Source organism: Uranotaenia lowii, chromosome 2 (genome assembly GCF_029784155.1).
Source record: "Uranotaenia lowii strain MFRU-FL chromosome 2, ASM2978415v1, whole genome shotgun sequence".
Lineage (NCBI taxonomy): Eukaryota > Metazoa > Arthropoda > Insecta > Diptera > Culicidae > Uranotaenia > Uranotaenia lowii.
The window spans coordinates 114,882,660-114,909,264 of record NC_073692.1 but is presented as its reverse complement, the minus strand read 5'-3'; the positions used below and the strand labels follow the sequence as shown (position 1 = coordinate 114,909,264).

The following is a 26,605-nucleotide window of genomic DNA, read 5'->3' as shown; positions in this document are numbered from 1 at the left end:
TTTCGACGGGTGCCTCTTTGCACTACTGCCGCCCGCGCGGCATTCTCTTCGTCCATCACCCTCCTACACTCCTCGTCGAACCAGTCGTTCCGTCGAGATCGCTCCACATAACCGATGACGTTCTCCGCAGCACTGTTGATGGCTGTTTTGATGGTATCCCAACAGTCCTCGAGAGGGGCTTCGTCAAGCTCGCCCTCTGCCGGCAGCGCTGCTTCGACCGATTGCGCGTAGTCTGCCGCGACCTCAGGTTGCTTCAGTCGCGCGATGTTTAACCGAGGCGGGCGCCGGTTTCGCGTGTTGTTCACTACGGAGAGTTTTGGGCGCATCTTCACCATCACCAGATAATGGTCCGACTCGATGTTGGCGCCCCGACAGGATCTGACGTCGATGATGTCCGAGAAGTGCCGGCTGTCGATCAAAACGTGGTCGATCTGTGATTGAGTTTGGTACGGTGATCTCCAGGTGTACTTGTGTGGGAGGCGGTGCTGAAAAAAGGTACTACGTACGGCCATTCGTTTGGAGGCGGCGAAATCAATGAGTCTGAGGCCGTTTTCGTTGGTCAGCTGGTGCGCGCTGAACCTTCCAATTGTCGGTTTAAATTCCTCCTCCTGGCCGACCTGAGCATCGCTCATATCATAATGCTATCACCAAACACGATGGATGGGTGATAATAAATTAGAATATGATTTATTCAGTTTTCGGTTCCCTTTTATCATCCCTACCCTTCGACGGTCGAATGTAAGCTCTGGATGATAAATCCCATCGTTTGTTTTAATGAATTAATCCCATCGTGAGCTTCCCTGAACTTGGTCAAATAGTTCACCCGAAAACGTCACCAGACGGAAAAAGTTTTCCATCCCCTTTTATCCTTTCCATGTCAGCATACTACACTCTGTTTTGAATACGGGTAACGGGACAGGGGCATTGAGCTTGTGATTTTTCCGTAACACGATACCGGACGATTAGTGTCCCAGAAATTAGCCTCACGCGATGAGACGTATTGCTCCGTTTTGTTTACGGCCTTAATTAATATCCACTTGAGAATATCCTCCTGTCTGGGAAAATTTGAGGCGAACAAATGAGATTTATTAATGTGAATTTGATTTCAGCAGATACTACAACAATAATTAATAATTTTTATAACGTTTTCAATTCAACAGCACGACCGAGGACGCAAGTCGGAAATCGACGAGAAAACTCGCGAGGAAATCCTTTCCCTGATTGCCCACCACGTGACGGCGGTGAACTACATCTATCGGAATACCAAATTCGACGGACGGATAGAGCACCGGAATATACGATTTGAGGTACGTTTCTTCGCATTCGATGTTTTCCTTTTCTATATGACTGATTGTGCCGTGTTTTTATATTCTAGGTTCAACGGATCAAAATTGACGACGATTCTGCATGCAATGAAAACTATAACGGCGAATCGAATCCGTTCTGCATGGAAAATATTGATGTGTCCAACTTCCTCAATTTACATTCCCTGGGCAATCACGAGATTTTCTGTTTGGCGTACGTTTTTACGTATCGGTGAGTGTGGAGAATTTAAGCGTTTCATAACAACAAAAAATGTTGAGGAGGTTGTGTTAACCCTAATCCGCTTTTGAGTGTCAATATATGACACTATTGAAAATTTGGCGACTTGTAAGTTTATTCGGGTGCATCCACATAAAAAAAATTCTCCGGGAAGCCTCAATGAATTCTTGAAATCTTTAATTTTGCATCATTACTTTTTTTATGGACGCAGCCTGGAAGCCCAGGAAAAAATCCCTAATCAGACCTTGAGTGTCAATTTGACACACTCCTCGCTTAAAACCACTATATCTCTCTTGTTTCTCAACCGATTTTTACAAAATTTAAAGTTTTGGAAACCTCGAAATATAACTCAAATATTCTCAAATTTACTTTCTGCTGAATATAAATTTATCCAGGAAATCTCGCGTTTATATACTCCAAATCCAGTGCAAAGTTGAATTTAAGTATTAGAAAATCTGAGAAATTGAAAATTTACAAAAAGTTGCTAACTTTAAAAATTGGTCAAAAACTCTGTGTTTCGTATTTTGAAAATAAAAAATGCAAAAGTGTGCCAAATTACGTAATCCTCTTTTCAAAATTTATATGGTATGACTTAAAAATATTTGACGACGAAAAGTACGGTTTTTTCACCCCTGTTTACTTTTTTTTGGCCGTAATCCTAAAAAATTTAAAAAAAAATCCTTATATGCGACGTATAGCTTCTAACTGCAGCTTTCTTGGACACTAAGTGAAATTGTTTTCGAGCATTCCATAGCTGATTTACAATCTTTTTTCCAAAGCATTTTTAGATTTTTTATCTTAGACTTTGAATAACGGAAAACTGAACTTTTGTAAGTGAATATTGTCTGAGAAACTTATTTGAGTTACATCGAAGGGTTTCCAAAACAATAGATTTCACAAAAATCGAATGGAAAAAAATAGAGATACATTGGCTTTAGTCAGTAGTGTCAAATTGACACTTCAGGGACTGTAACGGGTAAACATTTCAAGGACGGATGAGGGTTAAGGCAACCTGCCGTTTATCAATGTATCACTTGTTTCAAATAAGTACAGTTGATAACGGTTAATGGTTTTTTTAAATTGTAGTTTTAATTCATCTTGAACTTTGTTTCAAACAACCTCTTCATAATGTAGAAATAAGGCACTTTAAATGCGTGTATTTAAAAAAAACGAAATACTTTTAAAGAAGAAAACAAAAATAAGAATACAATCAGACAAATTATCAGGTTCCAGACATTAGGTACTGAATCTGAAGATCAAGATATTGATCCGGAGCCTAATTCTGATCCTGATTCTAAATCCTTGATCCCGATCTTGGATTCTAGATCCTCATCCTAGACTCTGATCCTAAGTGTGGACCCTGATTCTGAATAAAAACTAGATAGAGCTTCGCCAATGACGGGTTCCGTTTACCAACTATCGAATCAGCACCTGCACCGCTAGTTAAAGTAGGCCCTCATCACCCGGCTTTACTGGTTACATTTAATATCTCTAGATTGTGTAACCCCGCTGATAAACTCACACCCTTCTACTTGGACTATAAGAACGCCGATTTCGATATCATTTCTCGCGTACTAGCCACAGACTGGGAATCCGAACTCGAACTAGCTAACCCTAATGCTGCAGCCGAAACTTTCTCGCACATCCTCAACTACGTAATCGACCGTCATGTGCCGAAACGCATCGCTAATGCTATTCCCCGGACTCCATGGGCTACAGCAGTTTTACGACAACTGAAAGCGACAAAAAGGCGTGCCCTTCGAAATTACAACAAGCACAAATCTCCGCATATCAAGGAAGAATATCGCAAACTCAACTCTGCCTATAAAAAAGCCTGTCAACGTAGCTATCAAAACCATCTTAGTCGAATTCAGCAAAATCTCAAGACCAGCCCAAAATCCTTCTGGAATCACGTTAAGAATCAGCGAAATGAACCTGGAACACCGTCCTGCATGTTCCTGGATGGCATCATGGCGAACTCTGACTTCGGAACCTGCGATCTCTTTGCCAATAAATTCTCGAGCATCTTTGATACATCTTCAATAACCGACGACCAACTGAATTGTGCCATCAGGAGTGTTTCACCAACGGGCTTTTCTTTAAACGGCATTACATTCGAGGACACAACCATCTCTAAAGCAGCCACTAAGCTCAAAAACTCCTTCTCTACGGGCCCGGACGGGATACCAGCTACCTTCCTGAAGCGTTTTTTGCCTTCTTTGCTGACTCCTATCAAGCTTAGGAAAGAAGCTTTACATGTTCCCGGTTCATAAAAAGGGAGATAGGAAAGATGTTAATAATTACCGAGGAATTTCAGCTCTGTGTGCTATAGCCAAACTTTTCGAATTGGTGGTTTTGGATCCCATTTTCATGTTCTGCAAGCACAACCTCTTCAACGACCAGCATGGATTTATGCCTCAACGCTCAACTACAGCTAACTTACTAAACTTTATCTCGTTTGTGCATGAAAGTTTTGCAAAGAAATCTCAAACTGATGCCATGAACCATGATATTGCCATCGGAAAGCTCGCGCGTTTAGGATTTTGTGGATCTCTTATTGGCTGGTTCCGCAGTTACCTTACTGGACGTAAATTGACAGTTCGTACGGGTAACTGTTTTTCCAGGCAGTTCTCAGCTTCATCTGGCGTGCCTCAGGGAAGTCATTTAGGGCCGCTAGTATTCCTATTTTTATTTTATTTTTCCGCTAGTATTCCTAATCTACTTCAAAGAAAGGCTGCAACTTCTCGATGGACCAAAATTGGCGTATGCCGACGACATGAAACTGTACTACTCTATCAATGGCTCCGAAGATGTGAACTTCCTGCAGAACCAGTTTAACCTCTTTGCCTCCTAGTGTGATGCCAATCGCCTACCTTTAAACCGTAATAAATGTGTAGTAATATCATTTTCCCGCAAACGACGCCCGTTCTCAGTCGTTTATTTCCTTGGAAACGATGCAATCTCTCGAGCTCAACACGTGAAAGATCTTGGTGTGATCCTCGACGCGCGGCTGGATTTTAAGAATCACACCAACTATATCGTTGACAAAGCCTCCAGAAGCCTGGGTCTTCTTTTCCGCATGACGAAGGACTTTAAGGACATCTACTGCCTGAAGAGTCTTTACTGCAGTCTGGTTCGATCGATCCTCGAATATGCTTCTGCGGTTTGGTGCCCATATTATCAAAACGGTTCTGATCGCATCGAAGCCATCCAACGACGTTTTTTGAGGTATGCCCTTCGACACTTAAACTGGCAAGACCCTTTTCGACTTCCTAGCTACGAAAGCCGCTGCCGCCTGATCGACATCGACATCGCCACTCGTGCGTTTTTCGTCGCTGATCAGCTTTCATCAAGAATCGGCTCTCTCGCACTTTTGGAAGCTCTTCCACTTAGCGTTCGACCTCGTGGTTTGAGGAATCGGGATCTTCAGCTCTCCGTTCCTGTTAGACTAAACAATTTCGGGGCCAACTCTGCAATAATTGGCGTCATCAAGACTTTTAACCGCTTCTCAGAGCATTTTGATTTTGACGTTTCGAAGGTTGTATTCCGAAGAAGAATTCTTAGTGTTCTAAGTTCAGTGTAGATTTGTATTTGTAGTTAGTCTCTTAATTTTTTGAATATCATTTGGATCAATATATGAGCTGTTGATTTAATAATAATAATAATACTAGACTCTCCATTCTGATCCTGATTCTGGATACAATATCTCGGCTCCTGATCTCGGACGCTGATCATAGATAATGATTTCGAATTCTAATCCTAGATTCTGAACCCGAATCTCGATGTTAGTAATGAATCGTTATCGCGGATTCTAATCCTGGATTTTGTTGTTTAATTTTGGATTTAGGTTCTTGAATCTCAATCCTAAATTTTGGGTCCTTGTCCTGGATTCTCGATCATGACCATTTCAAATCCATCAATACATTTTAATTTCTGCCCCTTATAGTGTTGCCATAGGACGTATACATAATTCTACATAAAAAAATTAATTTCATAGGAGAGTTCAACAAAAGGCTTAAACTTGATTTTTTTTATTGTCTTTATTATAGAGATTTTCAGCTTTCAGCTGGTTCATCTCAAAAACTTGAAATTCAAAATATTATATTGAACAATTTATGTTTCTTCAAGAACTATAGTCATACATAATCACTTTGACTGACTATTTTTTCTATTAATATATTTATTCCTCTCTATTTAATTTCAGTGATTTTACCGGCGGCACTCTCGGCTTGGCCTGGGTCGCATCGGCGTCCGGGGCCTCCGGAGGTATTTGCGAGAAGTACAAAACCTACACCGAAACGGTGGCCGGTTTATACCAGAGCACTAAACGTTCCCTCAATACCGGCATCATCACGTTCGTGAACTACAACAGCCGCGTTCCTCCCAAGGTGTCCCAGCTGACGTTGGCTCACGAGATCGGGCACAACTTTGGATCACCGGTGGGTTTAAGTTTTTTATTCATAGAGGTCATATTCTAATGATATCTTTTAATTTTCTAGCATGACTATCCTGCAGAATGTAGACCGGGAGGAATCAACGGGCACTACATTATGTTTGCCAGTGCCACGAGCGGTGATCGCCCGAACAATAGTAAATTCTCTACCTGTTCAGTGCGTAACATCTCGAACGTGCTGGACGCAATAGAGGACAACAAAAAGCGAAACTGCTTCCAGGCTTCCGAGGGAGCCTTCTGTGGCAACAAGATTGTCGAGATCGGTGAAGAGTGTGATTGTGGTTTTAACGACGAGGAGTGCGCCGACAAGTGCTGCTACCCGCGGGTCATCAGCGAGGTCGATCTGGGCGTAAACCAAACTGCCAAGGGTTGCACCCGACGGGCCAGAACCCAATGTAGCCCCTCGCAAGGGCCCTGCTGTGATAACAATTCGTGCAAGTTTGTTTCTAGCTATTCAAATGTTACCTGCAAAGAGCAGACCGAATGTTCGTGGAGTTCGACCTGCAACGGGACGACGGCCGAATGTCCGGAACCGAAACCAAGGGACGACAAAACCAAGTGCAATAATGGTACGCTGTCTGATGGTAATGATTACAAGATTTTGCGAATTGATTTTTTTTCCCTCCAAAGGAACTCAACTGTGCATCAAAGGCGACTGTTCCGGTTCGATTTGTTTGCTGTGGAACATGGCCGAATGTTTCCTAACTTCCAACATCATTCCTAACATCGATAAGCGTAAGCTATGCGAGTTGGCATGCCAGAATGGCAACGATACTAGCACGTGTCGTAGCACTAGCGAGTTTGCTCACTTGTACGGTCTACCGGACGGTGGGATCAGTTTACGTCCAGGATCACCCTGTGACAACTTCCAAGTACGTTGACTCTTTCTAAAAATCTTAAACCAATTTTATTACCATTAACCATAAACCATTTGTATCACTAATTCCTTCTTTTTCCAGGGATACTGTGATGTGTTTCTCAAGTGCCGTGCCGTTGATGCCGAGGGCCCACTGGTGCGGCTGAAGAATTTACTCTTCAACAAGCAAACTCTGCAAACGGTAGCCCAATGGGTTACAGAGAACTGGTACATGGTCTGCCTGATGGGCATCCTGTTTGTGATCTTCATGGGCATGTTTATAAAATGCTGCGCAGTTCATACACCGAGCTCGAATCCCAAAAAGCCACCGGCTCGACGAATCACCGATACGCTGCGACGACCGATGAACACCCTGAGGCGCATGGTGGGTGTTTATTAATATTTTCAACACGTCGACAACTTTTCAACTTAATTTATTTTTATTTTAGCGTAATCATCAAGGTGGTGGTCGTGGTGGCCCTCGTAGTGTTCCGGTAGCGCACAACGATCGCTCCCGTAGTGCTGGAGGCGGGGGAGGTGGCCGAGATGGCGGAGGACGAAGTAGAGGCGGTGGAGAAGGTCACGGGGAGCGCCGAAGTGGGCACCCATCGTCTTCGTCCGGCGGAAACGGAGGAGGCGGAGGACGACCTTCGAACAGTTCCAGAGTGCCAGCGCATGGGTATGGTGAAGGCAGAGGCCAACAATACTATCCACCGAAAGGTGTGTTCTACAAAGCGTAATTTTTGAAGTTGTTTCCTATCTCTTTTCCTCTTCTTAGTTTATTTTTGAATCAAATTAATGAATTCAATATTAATTTTTACTACTTAGATGTTTCCCCATCTCTGCTAGACATTTCTTTTGTTGTTTTCAGCTTGTTATTGTCATTTAATTTTTCTTTTACGTTTACCATTTTAGCGGTTCACAAAAAACGCCACACCAGCAAACATAGAACCAAATCATAGAGTTAGCCAGTCAGTTAGATAAAACAGTACATCAGAGTCCACTAGAGGAACTACAACACCCACAGACATACACGAATAGTTTAGATAATTTTTACATTCTAGGAGACACAACAAATTTAAACTTTAGAGAATAATGCTGAGAACAAACTTAATTCGATTTCGTCTGTGGCTGTTTATTGGTTTTAAGGATGATCCGGATCATAATAGTAGTAAGCATAAACTTTATTTAAAAGAAAACATTCCTGCACTAACAACTTAAAACAAATGTAAATACAGCACACTTAACGGATTATTGGGTCTAGGTTGGAAGGTTACATTTACATACTTTGCATCCCCCCCGTATTGCCTGTTAATAATACGTAATACCTACCTTATAATTATTAAATCGTAAAGTAGTGTTCCTGCAGTCTTTCCCGTTCCCACTTGTAGAAAACTCCAGTACTTAATTCCATCCTTTTGATTTTGGAACATCTTCAACATTAGCTGACCACCGTGTCGCCATCCGAGATGTTTGTGGTTTGACGCGCGCGCAACGGTACTGTAAATATGATTGTACCTTCCGGTGATATCGAATCAGCAGAAATCTCGTCCATTGATAGAACATATCTTTCAGTGTTTTATTGATTGTTTTATGTTTATTAATTTTTTAATTTTATACTTATCTTTATTCTCTAACTAATACACTTAATACTTCTAACACGTTTTGAATGGTGATGGGTTTTTTTTATTTGAGACAATTTGACCTAAGTTATTTTAATAAGTTGGCCAAATGGTGGAGGTCATATAGACTTATAAACCTGTTTTAGAATAGATGGAAAATTGTGCAACTATTTATAAAAAAATCTGCGTTTAAGGGTTTAGGCATTGTGTGTGTACCCGTTACAATTCTATCCCTCATCAGGTAGACATAATTTTCCTCTATGTTTGGATGACGTGCCGCTATTGAGCCTACCCTAATTCTTGTCATTTCAATTTCTCAATACCTATTTGACTTCATGTCGGTGCAGTAGAGCGTAGCGCGAAACCGTGCTCTGGATCGTTTCGATATGCTATGACCTAGCTACCTACCTAAGGGTCCGGCGCCGATTGATCGACGCATAGGGCTGAGATAAAAGATCTCCACTGCTGGCGATCCGGAGCCAGCATCTTCACTTGCTGCCTGCCAGCCAAGGTGCTCGTCAACTGTGCGGATTTCAGCGGCTAGACTACGCCGCCAGGAGTTTCTGGGCCTGCCTCTTCTTCGATGCCCATCTGAAACCCAGTCAAGCGCATCTCTGCAAATCTCGTTTTCATCTCTTCACAGCGTGTGCCCAATCCATCTCCACTTACATTCCCGAATATCGATTTCTAGCGCCTTTTGATGACACCGGCGATGAAGTTCCACGTTTGAGATCCAGTTACCAGACCACCAAGCGCGGATGATGTTCCGTAGTCAGCGATTCACAAAATCTTGCAGTTTTCGCGTCGTCACCGCATATGTGCACCAAGTTTCGCACCCGTACAACAATACGGATTTGACGTTTGAGTTGAAGATTTGGATTTTAGTTCATAGAGAGATTTGGCGTGAGCGCCAGATCTTTCGGAGACTCGCAAACGCAAAGCGGGCTTTTCTGATCCGGGTTTCGATGTCCTTCTTGGTACCACCATCAGGCGAAATCTGGCTACCAAGATACTGGAAGCACTCCACTTTCTCAAACTGTTGTCCAGCTACCATGAAACTGGAGGGATTTCCTGTGTTGATCTCCATCGACTTGGTCTTTCCGGCATTGATTTTGAGACCTGCTACCTTGGAGCTTTCGGTGAGGTCGTCGAGTTTGCTCTGCATATCCGGTTGTATTTGGGCGAACAAAACAATATCGTGCTCGCCAAGGACGAGGTGATGGTCAGATGCAATATCTGCGCTTCGTTTGATGCGGACATCAAGAAGGCTCCTCCTCCATTTTTGGCTGGCAGATGTGGTCAATTTGATTTTCTGTTCGGCCATCTCGGGATACCCAAGTGACCTTAAGTGCTGGCCGATGGGGAAAGAGCGATCCACCAATCACCATGTTGTTGTTGCCACAAAATTTCACTAACAGCTCCTCGTTTTCGCTGATCTGTCCTAGGCCATGGCGCCGTATGATGCGCTCAAGGTCCTGATTGTCGGAGCCAATCTGCGTTGAAGTCGCCTAAGTGGATTTGAATGTCACCCTTCGGAATTTTCTCAACCACGCTGTTCAGTTGACTGTAAAACTGCTCTTTCTCCTGCAATGTCAGTTGGCGCATAACACTGGACCATTGTGAGGCTACTAACCCGTGTTCTAAATCTGGCTACGATTATTCTTTCGTTTATCGGTTCCCGTCTTATAGAAGCCGCATGGGCCTGCGGGCTTAATAGGAAACCGACTTCTCGTTCCCGAGTTGCATCTTCTCCTCGTATGCCAGAGTATATCCAAATTTGCCCGAACTAAACCACGTTTTCATGCTTAAGGTCCAGTTCGAAGGAATGATTTTCGGTTTCTGTAACAACAGCATTTTTCATAAGTAGGTATTGTGTTGTGAACCCAAGGTCCGAAAAACCGGGTAGTTCTTAATGTTATTATTTTTCAACGATTTTTAATCAAGAGCATTAACTTATACTCTAGTGATTGATTGAACTTATATAATTACACTATTTAAGTACTGACATCATACTAATTTACTAACGAATTTGCAACATCATGCTAAACCGTTGAGTACTTTAATCAAACCAACCCTTTTCGATCGTTGACAGCAACCGCCCCACTAATTCAGAACTATAGCAGGATGAGCAGCGCCGAGCCGTACGCCGAAGCCTATCCGGAGCGGAACAGAGCGATGCCAGTAGCGGCCAGCGCGGGGGCCTATGTTGAACTCCCGCGGCATCACTACACCAACAACAAGGTCTGACCTGTGGGCGATCCAATAGCAGCAACAGTAGTTACGACGGCTAAAGCCGGATCTGATCGTCGCTAGTTCGCGGTAGTTCTTCTTCTTCCGTTGGGGGCTGTCGACGACTTCCGGTGCAGTTGCAGTCATCACTATGAATGATCATTCCCGCCATTATCGCCGCCATCGACGGACCACCAACCACCCGCGGTGCCCTCGATTCAAGGAATCCCAACCCAAAACCCAAACCCAACAGCTCCTGGGCACGTTCTCTGAGAGCGGCTGCCGGGCAGAAAATCTACTACAACAATAACAATATTTATAAGATATTTTTATTTTTCTAAGATGAGAGAACCAAAAAGAAATGAAACGGTAACAAAAAAAAACAAACTCATTGAATCAAGCAAATAACTCAACTCAAGCATAAGTGTAAGAAAAAGAAAAAAAAAATATTACAAATAGGAAACCGAGAATCAAATAGACGTTTTCATCTCACTATTCAAGAGAAAATGGAAAATGGAGTGATTTATAGGATTGTGCATGCGAAACACTAGAGCGATTGCATCGTGTATTTAGGAGTATCTAATAATAAATTTGAATGTTTTAGTTCATGAAGTGATTGGAGAATTGAAGCCACTTGGAGCGGTTTGCGTTGTTTCTATAAGTATAGGTAAAGTAATTGATGTTTTGTTCCATCAGAAGGTCACACGTTACACTTCTTTCTGAAGCAGAGAAAATCGTTACATTTTAAAATTTCGGACGGTGCTGATACAATGGGAGGCCAACAACAGATACGCCGGGTATTCTGCTCTTGTTTTTTTAGGATGTAGGTAAAACCAAGCCAAGTTCAGTTGTAGTGCTATAGAAAAATGTAGTGTGCTCAAGGGACATTCTCGAGATCTGTGTGGTTGGTTTATTGTTGAATTTCTTTTCACTAACGGTTTAGGTTGAAAAAAACTTTGTTCTTAAATAGAATTTTGTGAATTAAATTTGAATTGTCAATGATAAATTTGTGTTTAAATTATAAATTTATAAATAAAAAAACGCTTTAATCATGCAAACCCGTTCATTAAAATTAAATGGAATTAGGTCATGATCAATACATTTAAAATACTTACCTGATTGAAAAAAGAACTCGAATTTTAGATTCCAAATTTGAAGTGAGGATCTATTTAGAATCTTATAATGTCATGACGAATCATATCAGAAATCGAAAGGGTTACGTTAACTGTCAGCAATTTTTTTCAACTTCAACTCGAATGGCTATTGAACAACACCGAAAGAGGTAGTAAGGCTTAAATCTCGTTTTTTTTTAAATATCCAGACTTTTGTCTGGTAGTTTTCTTAATTCTCAAATTTGCTACACAGATCTTGATGTCCTTTCATAACTAGCCACAACAACACCCGATCATACTACATTCACATGAAAAGTTTAGAAAATAAAATCAGAAATAGCGCCGAGTGTGTCGAAGACCACATAAAAAAGCAAAACATTAAAAAAAAACAGAAAATAAAACGAAGTTATATTCATCTCCGGGTCCAGAAACAAACAAAAATCGAACAAATTTAAAGTTACGAGTCGTTAAGCCGTTAAATAGTAACTATATTTACCATATAGTTCTATAGAGAAAGTGAAAAAAGCATAGCAAAGGGGTCGCTGAGTGTTTGAGTGTGGTCGAGAAAGGTTCTTTTTGTTCATTTTGTTATGTCAATCGAAATTTTAAAATGTAAGCATATTCAATTTTCATTGTTAAAACGTAAAGCGAGAATATAAACAATTTGAAAAAAAGCAAAAAAAAAACACAACAGTGTTCGTTGGACAGACATTCTCGGCGTAATATTTCCCTCCGTGCGTGTATTTTGTCGACTGTCTCTCGACTGCCAACCATATATTTCTCACCTTTTTTTCGTGTAAGCCACATATACATACCTACTTTTACTCTATAGGAAGAAGATCGACACATTTTAGAACGCAATCATAAAATATTTAAATAAAGCAAAACACGAAAATCACATGTAATTTGTTAAAGCTAACCGGGCAAGATTATGGTAAACAAGAATGAAAAAATGATGCTATATGTGATATGTATTTTTCTAACGACAAAATGAGCAGACACGAAGCGAATAACTTAGAAGAAAAAAAGGCATTTTTAACGCTAGGAACTGATTAGTAGAGCAAAGTATCATACACAAGTATTAAATTGAAGAAACGAATGGATTTGGTTTGATGGTAATAATTTGAACTGAAAGCAAAATACACTCCTGTAGAATGAAACATAATTAGTTAAAAAAAATGAAAGTCTCCCTACATTTTCATTCAAGACAAAACCTGCTCAAACTACTACCTTTCGCCACTTTTATTTTTGAGCTAAAAATAGCTTCCGCTTTAAGTTCTGCTAACATCTTAGGCTAAAATAATTCGCATATCAATTATTACAATTTCAACAACAATAGTTTCGTTAGTTCCTAATTTATCTAAAACAGAAACCATAAATCTCGAAAAGATAATGAGTGATTTCATTCGAGTTTCGCATCACCTAGATTTAGTTAGCCTAATTTAGGAAGCTTCCCATCGAAAAAAAATCTAGCTAAAAGCTGAACCGTTTGTTATGATCATCTATCAAAAATTATTGTTTGGCGATTTGTGAGCGATAAATCCCCCCTGTGCAAATGTTACGAGAAATCCGAATAAGCAGAACTCAAAGATTCAAAATGCAAAATCATGATAATAATTGAGGAAGATGAATGTGAAAGCGTTGCCAGACTTACCAGCGATGGAACGATCCTGCGGTGGTGACCGAAAGATGCTAGACAGAGGACACACGCAGAGAAACGTTCGTGAATCTTGAATGGGGAGAATAAATATAAATGAAGATCTATTTTTTTAATTTTTATTATATACATTCATATTAGAACACTATTGTAAAGAACTTTAGATGCGAACAAAACTATGAATGAACAAGTCTCCTATGGAAATGAAGGGTAACAACATAACGAGCAGAACAAAATAAACCTTGGAAGGAACCCCATAAACCGGATATACAAAACAAAAACGAAAAAAAACATTTTGGGATGATTCGTTCTAGCAGACGGAGGAATTTTTTAATGTGTCAGCAGCAGAGTGAAAGTACATTGTGTATGCAGCATGTGAGATGAGAGAGCGTGTGCAAGAACTTACAACAAACCAACAACAACAAATCAGATAAAGTGTAGTAAACAAATGTAGACAGCTAGCTACCGGGTCGTTAATGTAAAACTTGTAAATGTTTGTAAATAGAACTTATATCTACTACAAAGTAATGGCGCTGAGGAGATGAGTGACGGAACCTAATAAACAGACATAAAACATAAGAAACTGTTTTGTAACCTTTGAAATGAAAGAACATTCTTATCAGAAGCTGACAGAAAAGACGTAAAGAAAAGAAAGTTAACTAATAAAAAACTTCCTTCATATGATTTCAGCAAAAAAGATAAGCGCCCAACGTGGGGCTCGAACCCACGACCCTGAGATTAAGAGTCTCATGCTCTACCGACTGAGCTAGCCGGGCGAGGTGATAGGCCGTGAGGCTAGAAATCTCCGAATGATAAACTGATGAACATAGGAAATGAATTTGGTTAAGTTCATTCATATGCAGCAGAGGTGGTAGTAAAATTGCAAAGATTTTTTATTCGGCGACCAATAATGTTTATTAATCTATGAAGACACTTAATAAAGAAGAAACAAGAAAGGAAATAATCAAAGACAATTATAATTTGTAACGAAAATGATGTTTTAATGGGATACAACCTAAAACGAAACAAACAATTTTAATGTAAAAATAATGAGCGGATTCCTTGACAAACGTATTTAACGTATGTTGCGTTTCATTTGAAAATTTATTTTCCATATTTGTCATATTTGTCGTGACAGGGGAACAAACGTGAACATTAGACCGATGCAAGCTTTGAATGGAAATTTCAAATTCCTAAATTTTTACACTTCCTATAACTTTTTTTGATTTTTGTTGCTGCCAGAAATAGCAATAAAAATTTTGGGAGCGATCCATTCAGTCCTGAATTAACGCAACGAGTTTTAACTTTGTATGGAATTTGTATGGGAAAACAACATTTTTCATTCAAAAATCGCCAGAGATGTAGGTACTGAAAGTTTAAAAAAAATTGGATGAAAAATATTCCTTGATTCTTGCATTACAATTCATGTGAACAAAGCACAAACCTAACTTGTACTCTAGAAAAGTTATTCGATGTTATACAATTTTTTTTTACATTTTTGCGTTTTTGTCTGCTTATTTGAAAGCTGTGTAACCGTAGGATGGAAATAAAAAATCTCAAAACACTGCTTTGCATTGCCGGAGAATTTATTGATTTATATAACCTTTGCAAAAACATTTCATGCAATTATTAACAGCAAGCAAGCAAGCAAAGTCTGCAATTTTTATATACTTTTCAATGGATTCAGATTTTTTTTATTTTGAAATGGTTATAACTTTTTTCCTGAAATTCTTAGCTGCTTGTCATGCTAGAAAAAAATAGTCGAAAATCAAGCCCGACTTCATTTCAAGCTGATTTGAGTTTTCTGGATGATTTAATGTGCAAAAATTTCTTCTTCCATATAGAGTTCCTTACAAATTTTAAACGCGTTGCGCTAACTCAGGATCAGGATCAACCAAATCATCTTAAATTTTACACTGATGTTTGGTGACCCAAAAGGCATGGAAAAATCATATAGGAGCAAAAAGTCATTTCTTTGCAGCAGTCTAGTGAACATGCTCGAAGGGGAAAAGTGAACTAGTGAAAAAGTAACAAATGAACAAATGAACGTTGAGTATGTACATATTTTGAAAATTCACTTTCATGTCACAGACCATAACACAAAAGAATCCTTTTAGACAGTGTTTTCACCAAGGGGATGTAGCTCAGATGGTAGAGCGCTCGCTTAGCATGTGAGAGGTACGGGGATCGATGCCCCGCATCTCCAATTGACTTTTTTTAATTGCTCATATAATTTAGTTTGCTTATTTTTTACGGCAAATCAGTTACGGTATGAAATTTATTATTACATGCCCGACGTTTTGGTGCCGTATGACACCATCTTCAGGGATTCTACAAAGTGTAAATTACAGAAAATGTGTGATGTTTTGTTATATCGAAATAATCTAACCCTACTTACAAATAGTAGTTGTGTCTTGCTTTTGTAAAAGCGTACTGTTTCAGATTCCGTTAATCGTAGTTTCATTGCAAATGGAGTTTTTTTAATTTAGATCATCCATCAAACTAATCAAGGGGGACCGAAGAAGATATGATTTCAAAGAGTTCTGCCGCCTAAAAGTTACGGCTAAGTGTTTTCTCGATATTTGGTGAGATTTTCAAATTTAAAAACATCAAATAGTAGACACTCCTTTATTAGTTTGATGATTATAATTTCATTATATTACCAAAAACGCTTATGTTTCAATTGAGGCACTTGGGGTGTGCAAGTTTAATTTTATAAAGACTGAGATAAATTGTTTTTTTTTTTTGGAAATTTAAACTATAAACGAACATTCTGTAGAATACACACTGCCGTTCCAATCTTAGTTGTCCCATGTGAAAAACGTTCAAACGAGAAAAACGCGATTGAAATTTCGGTTATTGTAGGCATCTATGAATATTGTTTGAAGTCAGAAGGGTGCTATACATTCTTGGGATCAGAATTCAGAAGGTTGCTAAAAGTATCAAAAAGTAGTTCACCGTTTCAACATAAATATCGCAAAAACTTTGATATTTCTATCAGAATCTTTCCTTTTAGACCTTTTAACACATTGTTGACCAAATACAAGATATCGCGTTTTTTCGCTAGCCGCTAGTGTGCAGCACTTATAAGCATAACTGAAATGTTAAATATACATATATTTCATTATGAAACTTTATTCGGCAAAATTAAACACAACACTTGCCGTAAATCAAAGAAGCTAAATTTATGGAATTTGGATCAATGATTTCTGAGTTACAGAATGCTGAATTTTGGTGTTACTCGGCTTAGATTTTTTCGCGGTTCTTAAGGCATACTCCATCAAAAACGAAGCAGAAGAAGTGATTCGGTATTTTGAGTTTGATTTAGGATAAAAACGCAGCATTTTGGCACTTGCACCGCTCTGGTAAAAAGCTTCTTAATTATCATTTTGAAACACTGCCTGTTCAATATTGGAATCATCGTGTTCAATAAGGTCGGAACAAATTTGAAATCCTTCTTTCGTCACTTGGAGTTGAAACATCACGAGGAGGGATAATAAAAAATAATCCAAATTTTTAATAAAGTGGAACAAATTGAACAACAGCATGCATATACAATCTTCATTGCCCAAAATCGAAAAATCGAGTTATTGTAGATAAAAAATCTGAAAATTTCAATGTTACTCGGCAAAAGCTACACTTTCAAAATTTCATTCCAACAACCTTTCGTTGTTTTTTATCGGCTTAAAGTTCGCTGATTCCGAAAGATGGTGTTCAATATCTGTCTAGTGTTTGAACCTGAACCCTTTTTTCTTTTATTAAAGTCAAATCATGTACCCAAAGGCCAAAAATATATGTTTCCACTTCTGAGATAAAACAAGCGGGTAGTTAGAATTTAAGTATGGAATCTTTGTCCTCGATCTGAATTTCTTTGTCTCAAAACATTAGTTTGCAACTTTTACCAAGAAATTTTAATCACATACCATCATGTCATCATCTACCGCCCAGTTAAGCGGTTTTTCAACTTCAAACATGTGTTATAAAAAAACGATGGCAGATTTTTATTCGCTTTCTTTTCCAATACATCTCAAAACTGCTCTACTTTCAATAAAAAACAAACACTTTTGTTTACATACCAATTACCGCCCAACACTAAAAGCTCCAAAAACTAACAACTATTGAAAAAATCGAAAATTTTCCAATGCAAATCTATTCTACGAAAATAAAACTATCGTTTCAAGTTGATTTTAGATCAAAAATGTACTTTTTAGAAAACAAAAACCCTTTTTGCTTCAGGAGCACATGAATTTTCAGTTCGCTAACAGGCGTCGAATTTAATAATTTGACCGGAAATGAAAAACTAAATATTTTATTTCTGGCTAGCGTTAGCATAATTGAGTGATGTTTTTTCACTGAAATGGTCGAAAAATGATGCCAACACAGAATAGAAATCTTATTTTTGGAAAAAAACATCCCTCTTTTTTCGAAATACACATAAAAGGGTGATTTTGGGCGGTAAATGGTGACTGGGCGGTGAATGGCTACTTGATGGTATATGAAATTTAAAAAAAAACGCCTTCTTCAGATCTAAAAACAAAGCTCCTACTAGTTTTTTCGAGTCTAGATTTTCTATAATTGTGTCCATTAGTACACAGGTTCCTATTAAGGTGCTAGACCCTGCTCTAAATCCATATTGTAGATTATAAATGAGGTTGTTTTCCTTCAAAACAACGGATCAGAATCTGGTTCTCTGGGAATATCCTTTGCAAGAACATTACCGATATTAGAAAAATGTTTGTTGAACGCTTCCTCGACGTTTCTCTCAAGGATCACATTCTCTACTTTTGGAATTGTTTGAGTGTCGGTTTTATTTTTCCCCAAGATTTTATTAATGTTTTGCCGCACTTCATTATTGGTCGTTTCGTTAAGTAGACTTTCATAATATGATAACTAGCTCTTCTTTTTACATTTGTCCACTTTATTAGAAATATACTTTAGGTGTGAATCATTTGGGTGGCGTTTTAAGCGCTCAGATAGTTGTATTTTATTTTGATTAAGGCACAGAGATCGATTGATATCCAAGGGCAAGGCTTCCCTTTAATTTTCATTTCTCGGGATATCTTTACCAATCTATTATAAACAGAAGTAATTTCCAGAAGGCAACTTTCGGCGTCCTCAACACGTTCTATGCTCTTAAGATAATCTGAGAACAAACGATTCAATTTTGAGTGATCAGTTATTTCTTTTATGTAAGCTGCCGCTGCCGGCAAGTCTGTCCCATATGCAAAAACAACGAACCGAGAAAAACGGCTTTAAAGATTTTTATAAACTTTCGTGGATTTCTCGGTTGAAACTTTACCTTTCCTACTTCTTTCTTCACAGATATTAAGATAATTGTTGTAGAATTTCGTTCAATGTGTTTTTTATTTGGAAGTTGTTGATACGGAGAATAAAATAATGATGGGACAGCCTTGCGAGTATATTTCGCATGCGGATTAAATATACCCGCAAAGCTGTCCCATATTTGGATTTTCTTTTGTCAGTTGATCATTTGATTCTCTCTATCTGTGCTGTATTATTCACTTTACTGGTTGTTTACTGATAAAAATAAGTTGGAAATTATGTTTATTACATGTTTAGATAGTCAAAGATAAAACAAAAGTTTATCGTAAGATGTGTGTGTGTGGGTGAGAGGTCTAAAAAAATTAATAACAATGTTCCATGAATAAAACAACCTGTACCATCATATTTTGGAAAGTTTTTCGGTCGATTATCTTTTTAGAAAGACTATAAATACCTTCAAATTAAATTAATGCTGAATCAGAAACTGCAAAATATCTTGGCTGCAAATATTTGATGAGAAAAATAAATTCAATATGACATAAGCGTGTGCTACCAGGTAGGTACGCGTATTTTTGTTAATAGATTTTATGAAAGCTCAAGCAGCAAGTAACAGCATGACAAAAACCTAAAAAATATGGCTTTGTAGCTGACTATTTTCCATGTTTTACAAAGAACAATTCAATAAGCTTCATGCGAAATTAAAAAAAAAAAACAGTTTGATGGAATTAGGATAAACTTAGCTTGTAAAAATGATGGAGATTGTTATTTTTAACTTTACTGTACTGTTTTATCTAGTCTAACTTTCGCAATTTCAATGAATGCTTATTTTGTCGCACACCTTGTATGAATATTTGTAAAATTAACGTAAATTTGAGGAGCAATTTTGAAGCATTCTGTATAAATAGACATATGGGACAGCTTTGCGGGTATATTTCATATGGGACAGACATGACTTGGTATTTTTTTCATATATGTTGAGAACAAAGTTATGAAAGTTTTTAGTCTAAATTGAAGAACTAACTGTATTTGAACGATTTTTGAGATAAACTGAAAAATGACGAAAATGCATATGGGACAGTCTTGCGAATAGCGGCAGTAAGACAACTTAACACTTGTTGGATGGCAGTTTGAGGGTCGATATCACTTGAGAGTGATCGCAAAAATTATTATTGAAGCTTTATTTATTAGAAGATTTTTTGGGTTGCTTGGGAAACTTCCCTAACAAACAGAAAATTAAATATTCAATCTGGAGATGAATTGTCTTGAATTTTAAAGCTTCCTTTTAAATATTAAATTTCAGAGTATCAATTAACAACTGAACAAATTTCTAACATACTAACATTTAGTTTAAAATTTAATTTTTATTAAATTCAAATAAAAAAAATCGTTGACTTAAGGATCTTAAGGTGATTCAAGTTCTTGAGTTGTATCACACTTTTTAGCTTTAGAAGCGCTTTGAAAACGTACTTCAACACAGCCCGGCTAGCTCAGTCGGTAGAGCATGAGACTCTTAATCTCAGGGTCGTGGGTTCGAGCCCCACGTTGGGCGCTGAAATTTTTTTTTATTGCACCTGCTAGGCTCTAACATTACATGTTGATCGAATTTTAACTTCGAATTCTACCTTTGTTATTTTTTTAAACTTTGATATTGCCACTCTCCCACACGAAAAAACTCATTTAACTTCCCTGGTAATGGACGCTTCTGTTCCTCATATGTCGACTCATGTTGTGAACCAATATTATACAATCTAGATATGAAAATAAGTATGTACTTGTTTATGTTAACGTGTGAATCTCGGAATCATACCTCATTCTTATGTTGTAAGCTCGAACATACTGATTATCCTTTACTTACAGTGGTTTGTTTTTTTCATAATTGCATGAACTTTAGAACCCTATAAAAATAACTACATGAAAACTTGTAGTTGCCTTGCTTGCTCTTTAGCAGGGGAAGTGAATGAATCCACCATCTTTCCAGTGTATGCGTGTGTTCGGAAACGTGACCCATTCATCGTAACTCGTTATTCATTACGATTTCAATGAATGAATTTCAAAAGGCCGCACCTCTATCACGGTCCGATTCGATTGCAGTTTCGGTGTGGGTAGTGTTCTCAGTGTAGGCAAACCTGCTTGGTAGCAGCCAGTCGTATAGCAACAGCATCAGTGTAGAACTCACAGTGCCGTTCACCCGTTAGCATAAAGGCAGGAAGGGAAAATAGACCACAAACAAGCCTCACGATGAATCAGCCCGTCAGTTGTTTACCAGTGGCAGCCACGAAAATGTCGAAGGCAAAGAAAGTGCTAGACGAGGCCCGAGAAACGCAGAATCGGGAGATCGATTTGGTTGACAAGGGCATTACCACCTTCGAGGAACTACCAGGATTGCGTGAGTATCGTTCGTCATCGAACCAGTATTTCCTAATTTGGAAGAAACTACTTTTTCTCCGAACGTTCACCATGTTCGGGAGATGCTTATGCGTATTTGATTCATCCATGATGTCACTGGCAATACACCCACAAAAAATTGTCTGAAATTAGTTCTATTCCAACTTCATTGCAATCTTAATAAAAGAAATTTTCTTGCTTTTCAGTAAATATGGGATTCGTAACAAGAATTACATTGAGCCATAATAAGCTAAGAAGTAAGTACTCGTTCCAAAAATTATCAGCTGTCCAAGTTGTCCGCCTCCGGTCAATGGGTGATGGGATGCTCTGCGCGCCCACCACTACAAAGACTACATACCAATACACAAAATGAATACATGAATGAATTCTGTTTACGTTTGGTTTTGGTACGTTTGTTTACATTTTTGCTTTTATCTTTTTCAGTCGTTCCACCGGGAATCGCGAATCTGATCAATCTCGAAATTCTTAACATTTCTAATAACCAGCTGGAGGAGCTTCCGCTGTCATTGTCGTCTATGCCAAAGTTGCGGATTTTAAATTGTTCCATCAACCGTCTGAACACCTTACCCCGAGGTTTCGGGGCCTTTCCGGTGCTCGAGGTGCTAGACCTTTCGTACAACAACTTGAACGAGAAAATTCTGCCAGGGAATTTTTTCATGATGGGTTTGTAAAACAATGATCTTGACCAATTTCGTATATTAAATGTGATGTTTTTCTTCTTAGATTCGCTTCGAGCCTTATACTTGGGTGATAATGATTTTGAATATTTGCCCCCGGAGATTAGGAATTTAAAAAATCTTCAAATCGTGAGTACTTTATGTTGCTATTTTTAGGCTTGTTGTTCGAAATCTGCTACGCTTAGTTCAGATGTTATTTATATGAATTAATTTTTTGAGATTTTGCGTTCCAAATAAAAAAAAACAAACAAAAAAAAATGAGAATAAGGTGATTCTATTCAAGTGAGGCGCTTAGATAGAATTGATGCGCTTGGGATCAGAGGGGTGTAAGTGCCTATATGATTGTTTCGTAAAACGCGCTTCAAAGTTATGAAGTTTCTCAATTTTTCATATATTTTTCGAATTCGAGCAGTTTTAAGTTTTAATTCAATCGAAAAAGTGTTTAAAAAAATTTTAAAAATCGAATTTTGCACCAGATGTACAAAAAAACATGAAGAATCGTTCAGTATACTACTTCAAATTAATGATTTTGGCACTTGGACCCCTCTGATCCTGAGGGCCTCAATTGTTAAGTACGCTTTCTCGAAACTATATTATCAGGGTACTTACATCCCTCTGATTTTAAGCGGCTCAATCGAGGCCCTGCGGTTCAGAAGGAAGCAAGTAAAAAATCATCAATTTTGTGTTAAGTATCGGTTCTTTATATCTCAATCTATATTTGCGTAAAACTAAGATTTAATTTATATTTTTTGATTGAATTAAACTGCTCGAATAAAGAAAAAGCTTCTACACTGCAAAAAATCCACATATTGGGGATATGTGTTAGCCTTATAGATTTTTGCAATGTGATTCTCATTTGAAAATAACGTGTCCACACATATAGAATACAAAATTATGACTTTTATATGCGTCACATAAAAGTAAAATCCCACACATAAATATTATAAGCCTGCATTTCACTCAAACATCTGCCTACATCTTGGCGTTTACGTGCATGCCTGCTTGAATACATTTTATTTTGTTCGAATTGGTTTTCGGAGGGAAATAAAAAAATGTGAGATTATGGTTCGAAACATTTTTGAAATTTTTATTTTAAATAAAAATAAATATAAAAATGCTATGCCTAATACTTACACTGCCCCTATTCCCATATGAGTCCCATGTGCATTTTCATCGTTTTTTAGTTATCGGTGGAAAACGCTTCTTTGTGCTCCAATTTACCTATAAAACAAGTTTTTGTTCGAAGTTTGTTCCCAACATTTAAAAAAAAATATGACCCCTGATGTGTCCCATGTGAAAAATATTTGCATATGAGTCCCATGACAAAAATTCAGCGCCAGAGCTTACAATTGAAGGGAAGGATAGATAGAAAATGAAGTAAATCAATAATTTAATGCTTAAAACATTAAGTTACATAAAATTTAACGTATAGTAGCAAAATTATTCCGATGAAATCTGGTTCTTAGTCACAAAAAACTTTAATAAGTAACTATGGTAATCAAAATTATTTTTTAGACAAAAATCGGTTGATGAACATCGCTCAATAGATCAGTCTTCGGTCAGGATGGTTCCTTCGTGGATAATTTCGACGATCTAATGTGTGATCGGGTGGGTGAAGTGACTTGAAGTGATGTTTCGGTAACAAAATAACGAACTTTTTTCATTACTTTCTTCTATATGCACAACAATATCAATACCACTGTTTTCGTTTATTACCTATGAAAGATGATCCCGGGAGAAATCTCCTTCTTTGACTTGAATCCAGCAGACTTTTGGTCGATGTTATCTATACGTATCCGTAGCACACATTGAATTAAAGATGATATGATACCTGATAAATTCGCAGCAGTTTCACACGAATGTAAACTAAGTTTTGGAAAAACACTGGAAAACCCATCCCACTTGGCGAAAAATCCTTTATTGAAATCAGTTTGGAATCAAGATCTTTCGATAACTTTCATCAAGAAGAATGGTAAACAAATGAAAAAAATGTTAGAAAAGTACTTGCCACTTGCCGATAACTTTAGCATCAGAGACTCATTTGCGAATAATCTCTGTTCGTGGGTTAAGAATATTCGCATAATGAGTCACATGAGTGTTTTATTGAAATTTCTCCGTAATTATTAGTTAGTATTAGCCCAAAAGTAAACAAAAGTATTCTTTGAAGTGTTTTCTATCCGAACTATTGATAGGTTTTGCCAACAAATGATGCATACGATTGTTTTTATGAAAACAAGTTTAAAACTTTACAAGCGTTTTTCTCGGTTTGCAGTTTTTACACATGGGACTCATATGCGAATAGGGGCAGTACATGTCTCGCGTTCGTATTCCATTGGCACAGAAACGCGAATTCCGCACCGAAAAATCAGCAGCTAAAACGATTGTTCCAGTCGAATGGAACAATATCGACGGCTCCGATCAACACCAGGCCGACGTCCTTGCCTCAGTAGTCAGGGCTTGGTTTCCTGTGGGGGAGATTAGAAGAGATCAATAATCGATGTTTTTTTTATAATAGAGTAATACTTACCCAATTGAAATGTTTGAATTGACACTTAAAAGGGCACACCAACTTTTTCTTCAGGGTGGTCATTTTGAAAACACGGAAATTTTCAAAGACGAAAATCATAGAATGTATGAGTCAATATCATAAACTTTATGTTATGGATATACAATTTATGTGTGACATATGATGATAATATGAAGTATATGAAATATATGCGTAGAGCAGTTTTGAAGACCTTATGTGTGAGGAAACATACATCCCAAGGGTGGATTTTTTGCAGTGTAGACAACTTTGAAGCGAGTTAAGCTTTGGTGATAATCTGAAACTCCCAATCGCAACCGATTTAGCAGTTTAAACGATAATTTAAAAAGAAAGTCGTTTATCATCTTTATCATAGGAAGAAATGGATTTTTGGTTATTGTTAATATGGAAAATAACGATTTTGTTCAAAATCAGTCCTTTACCCTATAATTACTTACGCAACAAAAACAAAAATATCACTTACCCGTACTTCACGAATACACGAAGATTGGCCGCTTTTCTTTGAAGTTTTTGTTTCTACCAAGTTAGAGGAAGTATTAACTGCATTGAGCTTCCGAAACAACCATTCACCATGATTTTCAAATACCTTCACCATTAAATTAAAGCTTTAAACGATGAAAAATTTTGTAAAATCGTCGGCCGTTTTTCGGTTTTTTCACGCGCGACTTTCTGATCCCTCGTTTATACACGCTTAGTGAAATAACGCTCAAAATTGCTAAAATTAATCCACATCGTTTCTGGGATGCCAGATGACAAGTTTTATTTGAGTTCTTCATAGAACTAATTTTTAAAGTTTTTCAAAACATTCGTTTACAAATCCATTTTTGGATTAATCTGCATATTTTTCGATCCAATTGGATAGTCTCAAAAATTAATAAATATCACGAGATAAACTGAACTAACCTTTTTAAATATTCATTCTGTTACAGCTGGGACTCAGAGACAACGACCTTCTGGAGCTGCCACGTGAAATCGGGGAACTATCACGTGTGCGGGAGTTACATATCCAAAACAATCGACTCACCGTGCTGCCGCCAGAAATCGCCAACCTGGACTTGCAGGGCCAGAAATCGGTTATGAAAATGGAAGAAAATCCCTGGGTTACGGCAATAGCCGAACAGTATCTGGTCGGAATCAGCCATGTGCTGGAGTACATTAAAACCGAAGCTTATAGAATGTAAGTTGCTAAGTTATATTAACGTATTTTAACTTGATTAAAAATTGATTTCTTCTATCCACAGTTTGTATAATCGTCATGTTTCGGTAGGAAAGTCCGGAAACCTCCCACCAAAGGCAGACAAAAGCAAGAAGGCTTCCCGAGCCCGTTCATAAATCATATAAAAATAATTGTTCATTCTTTTTGAATATGTACTTCAATCGTTGTACTTCTCCCGCCAATAATGTTTAAAATTGTGGTATTTTTTTAACATGAGAGTGACTAATATTTTAAAAATATTCATAGATGCCAAATCGCTAAGATTTAAAAAAAAGTTCATTACAAAGTGTCTTAATCTTAACATGCGTGTCTTATTTATGCACAAGTTTATCCAACTAATAAATTAGGAAACCGTTTATTTAACAAAAAAAAGGCATTCTATCATAGACAGTTTTTATTTCGATATTCTTCCGAATTATCCTTGTCAAATTTAATCAGCCACTTCAGTAGTGATTATTGAATCGAAACGGTCAACGGAAATCGAAGTTCTTTGCTGCTTATTTTCATCTTCAAACTTGAGGCAAAAGTTATTGAGTTGGACTATAGCAATTTAGAAAAAATGATTCGATTTATTATATTTTTCTCGCAATTTGCTTGTGGCTCATGTTAATGGGAAAAACTTTTTCGCTTTCGCTTCAATTTGCTTCTCTCTGGCAAGAGTCGTACGGCAGCAAAAGCTCCTTATAAGAAAGATGCAGTTTATTCGAAATCTTTTAGTTTTCCCTATTCATTTGATGTGCTGCACTTTTTCTTTCGCAATTTTTTGTCCATCAATAGACATTCTTTCCGGTCCGGTCCATAGTCAGAGTTGAGCAAAGTTTTCAACGCGATTCTTGAGCGCACTGCATTGCCTAAGCTATCCACATCAGAGTGCCTCCAGTAGGGTGGGTGCATACTGAGGAAAAGTAGGCAAGGGGTACTAAAAGTTTCTCATTGGTGGGGGGTGGAGACGGTGCGCTTTTTGACAGCGAATTGTTCGCCTACCATGCCTACGATTACGATTGCCT

At 38.0% G+C, this 26,605-nt stretch overlaps 2 protein-coding genes and 3 non-coding genes across 9 annotated transcripts in view; 4 read left to right on the top strand and 1 right to left on the bottom strand.

Moving 5' to 3' along the window:
- LOC129749344 (disintegrin and metalloproteinase domain-containing protein 10) overlaps window positions 1-12,430 on the top strand; it is a 192,347-nt gene extending 179,917 nt beyond the window's left edge. For 3 of the 5 annotated variants that reach the window (XM_055744284.1, XM_055744285.1, XM_055744286.1), the window contains exons 7-14: window positions 1,161-1,307; window positions 1,376-1,536; window positions 5,747-5,981; window positions 6,042-6,564; window positions 6,626-6,867; window positions 6,955-7,236; window positions 7,301-7,571; window positions 10,566-12,430. In XM_055744284.1, the coding sequence (XP_055600259.1) occupies window positions 1,161-1,307; window positions 1,376-1,536; window positions 5,747-5,981; window positions 6,042-6,564; window positions 6,626-6,867; window positions 6,955-7,236; window positions 7,301-7,571; window positions 10,566-10,720 (2,016 nt within the window). In that variant the 3' untranslated portion in view covers window positions 10,721-12,430. Of the gene's footprint in view, window positions 1-1,160; window positions 1,308-1,375; window positions 1,537-5,746; window positions 5,982-6,041; window positions 6,565-6,625; window positions 6,868-6,954; window positions 7,237-7,300; window positions 7,572-7,766; window positions 8,023-10,565 lie in introns of all 5 variants that reach the window. The other 2 variants (XR_008738024.1, XM_055744287.1) reach the window with 2 other exon arrangements.
- A 1,744-nt stretch (window positions 12,431-14,174) lies between these two features.
- On the bottom strand, window positions 14,175-14,247 carry Trnak-cuu (transfer RNA lysine (anticodon CUU)). The gene has a single exon. It is a non-coding gene; the product is annotated as a tRNA-Lys (tRNA).
- Window positions 14,248-15,604: 1,357 nt separating this feature from the next.
- Window positions 15,605-15,677, top strand: Trnaa-agc (transfer RNA alanine (anticodon AGC)). The gene has a single exon. It is a non-coding gene; the product is annotated as a tRNA-Ala (tRNA).
- Window positions 15,678-20,230: 4,553 nt separating this feature from the next.
- Trnak-cuu (transfer RNA lysine (anticodon CUU)) lies at window positions 20,231-20,303 on the top strand. The gene has a single exon. It is a non-coding gene; the product is annotated as a tRNA-Lys (tRNA).
- A 543-nt stretch (window positions 20,304-20,846) lies between these two features.
- LOC129746537 (ras suppressor protein 1) lies at window positions 20,847-25,970 on the top strand. The gene is made up of 6 exons (XM_055740220.1): window positions 20,847-21,140; window positions 21,346-21,396; window positions 21,584-21,823; window positions 21,884-21,966; window positions 25,312-25,559; window positions 25,624-25,970. Exons 1-6 carry the CDS (start codon window positions 20,993-20,995, stop codon window positions 25,712-25,714), a joined length of 861 nt encoding a protein of 286 aa, XP_055596195.1. The 5' UTR covers window positions 20,847-20,992; the 3' UTR covers window positions 25,715-25,970.
- The last annotated feature ends 635 nt before the right edge of the window (window positions 25,971-26,605 follow it).

Bases quoted from the DNA above. Each gene is read 5' to 3' on its own strand.
- LOC129746537 (XM_055740220.1), top strand. From the start codon at position 20,993: ATGAATCAGCCCGTCAGTTGTTTACCAGTGGCAGCCACGAAAATGTCG. The intron at 21,397-21,583 runs GTAAGTACTCGT...TATCTTTTTCAG, and splicing joins GAGCCATAATAAGCTAAGAA to TCGTTCCACCGGGAATCGCG. The intron at 21,967-25,311 runs GTGAGTACTTTA...ATTCTGTTACAG, and splicing joins ATTTAAAAAATCTTCAAATC to CTGGGACTCAGAGACAACGA.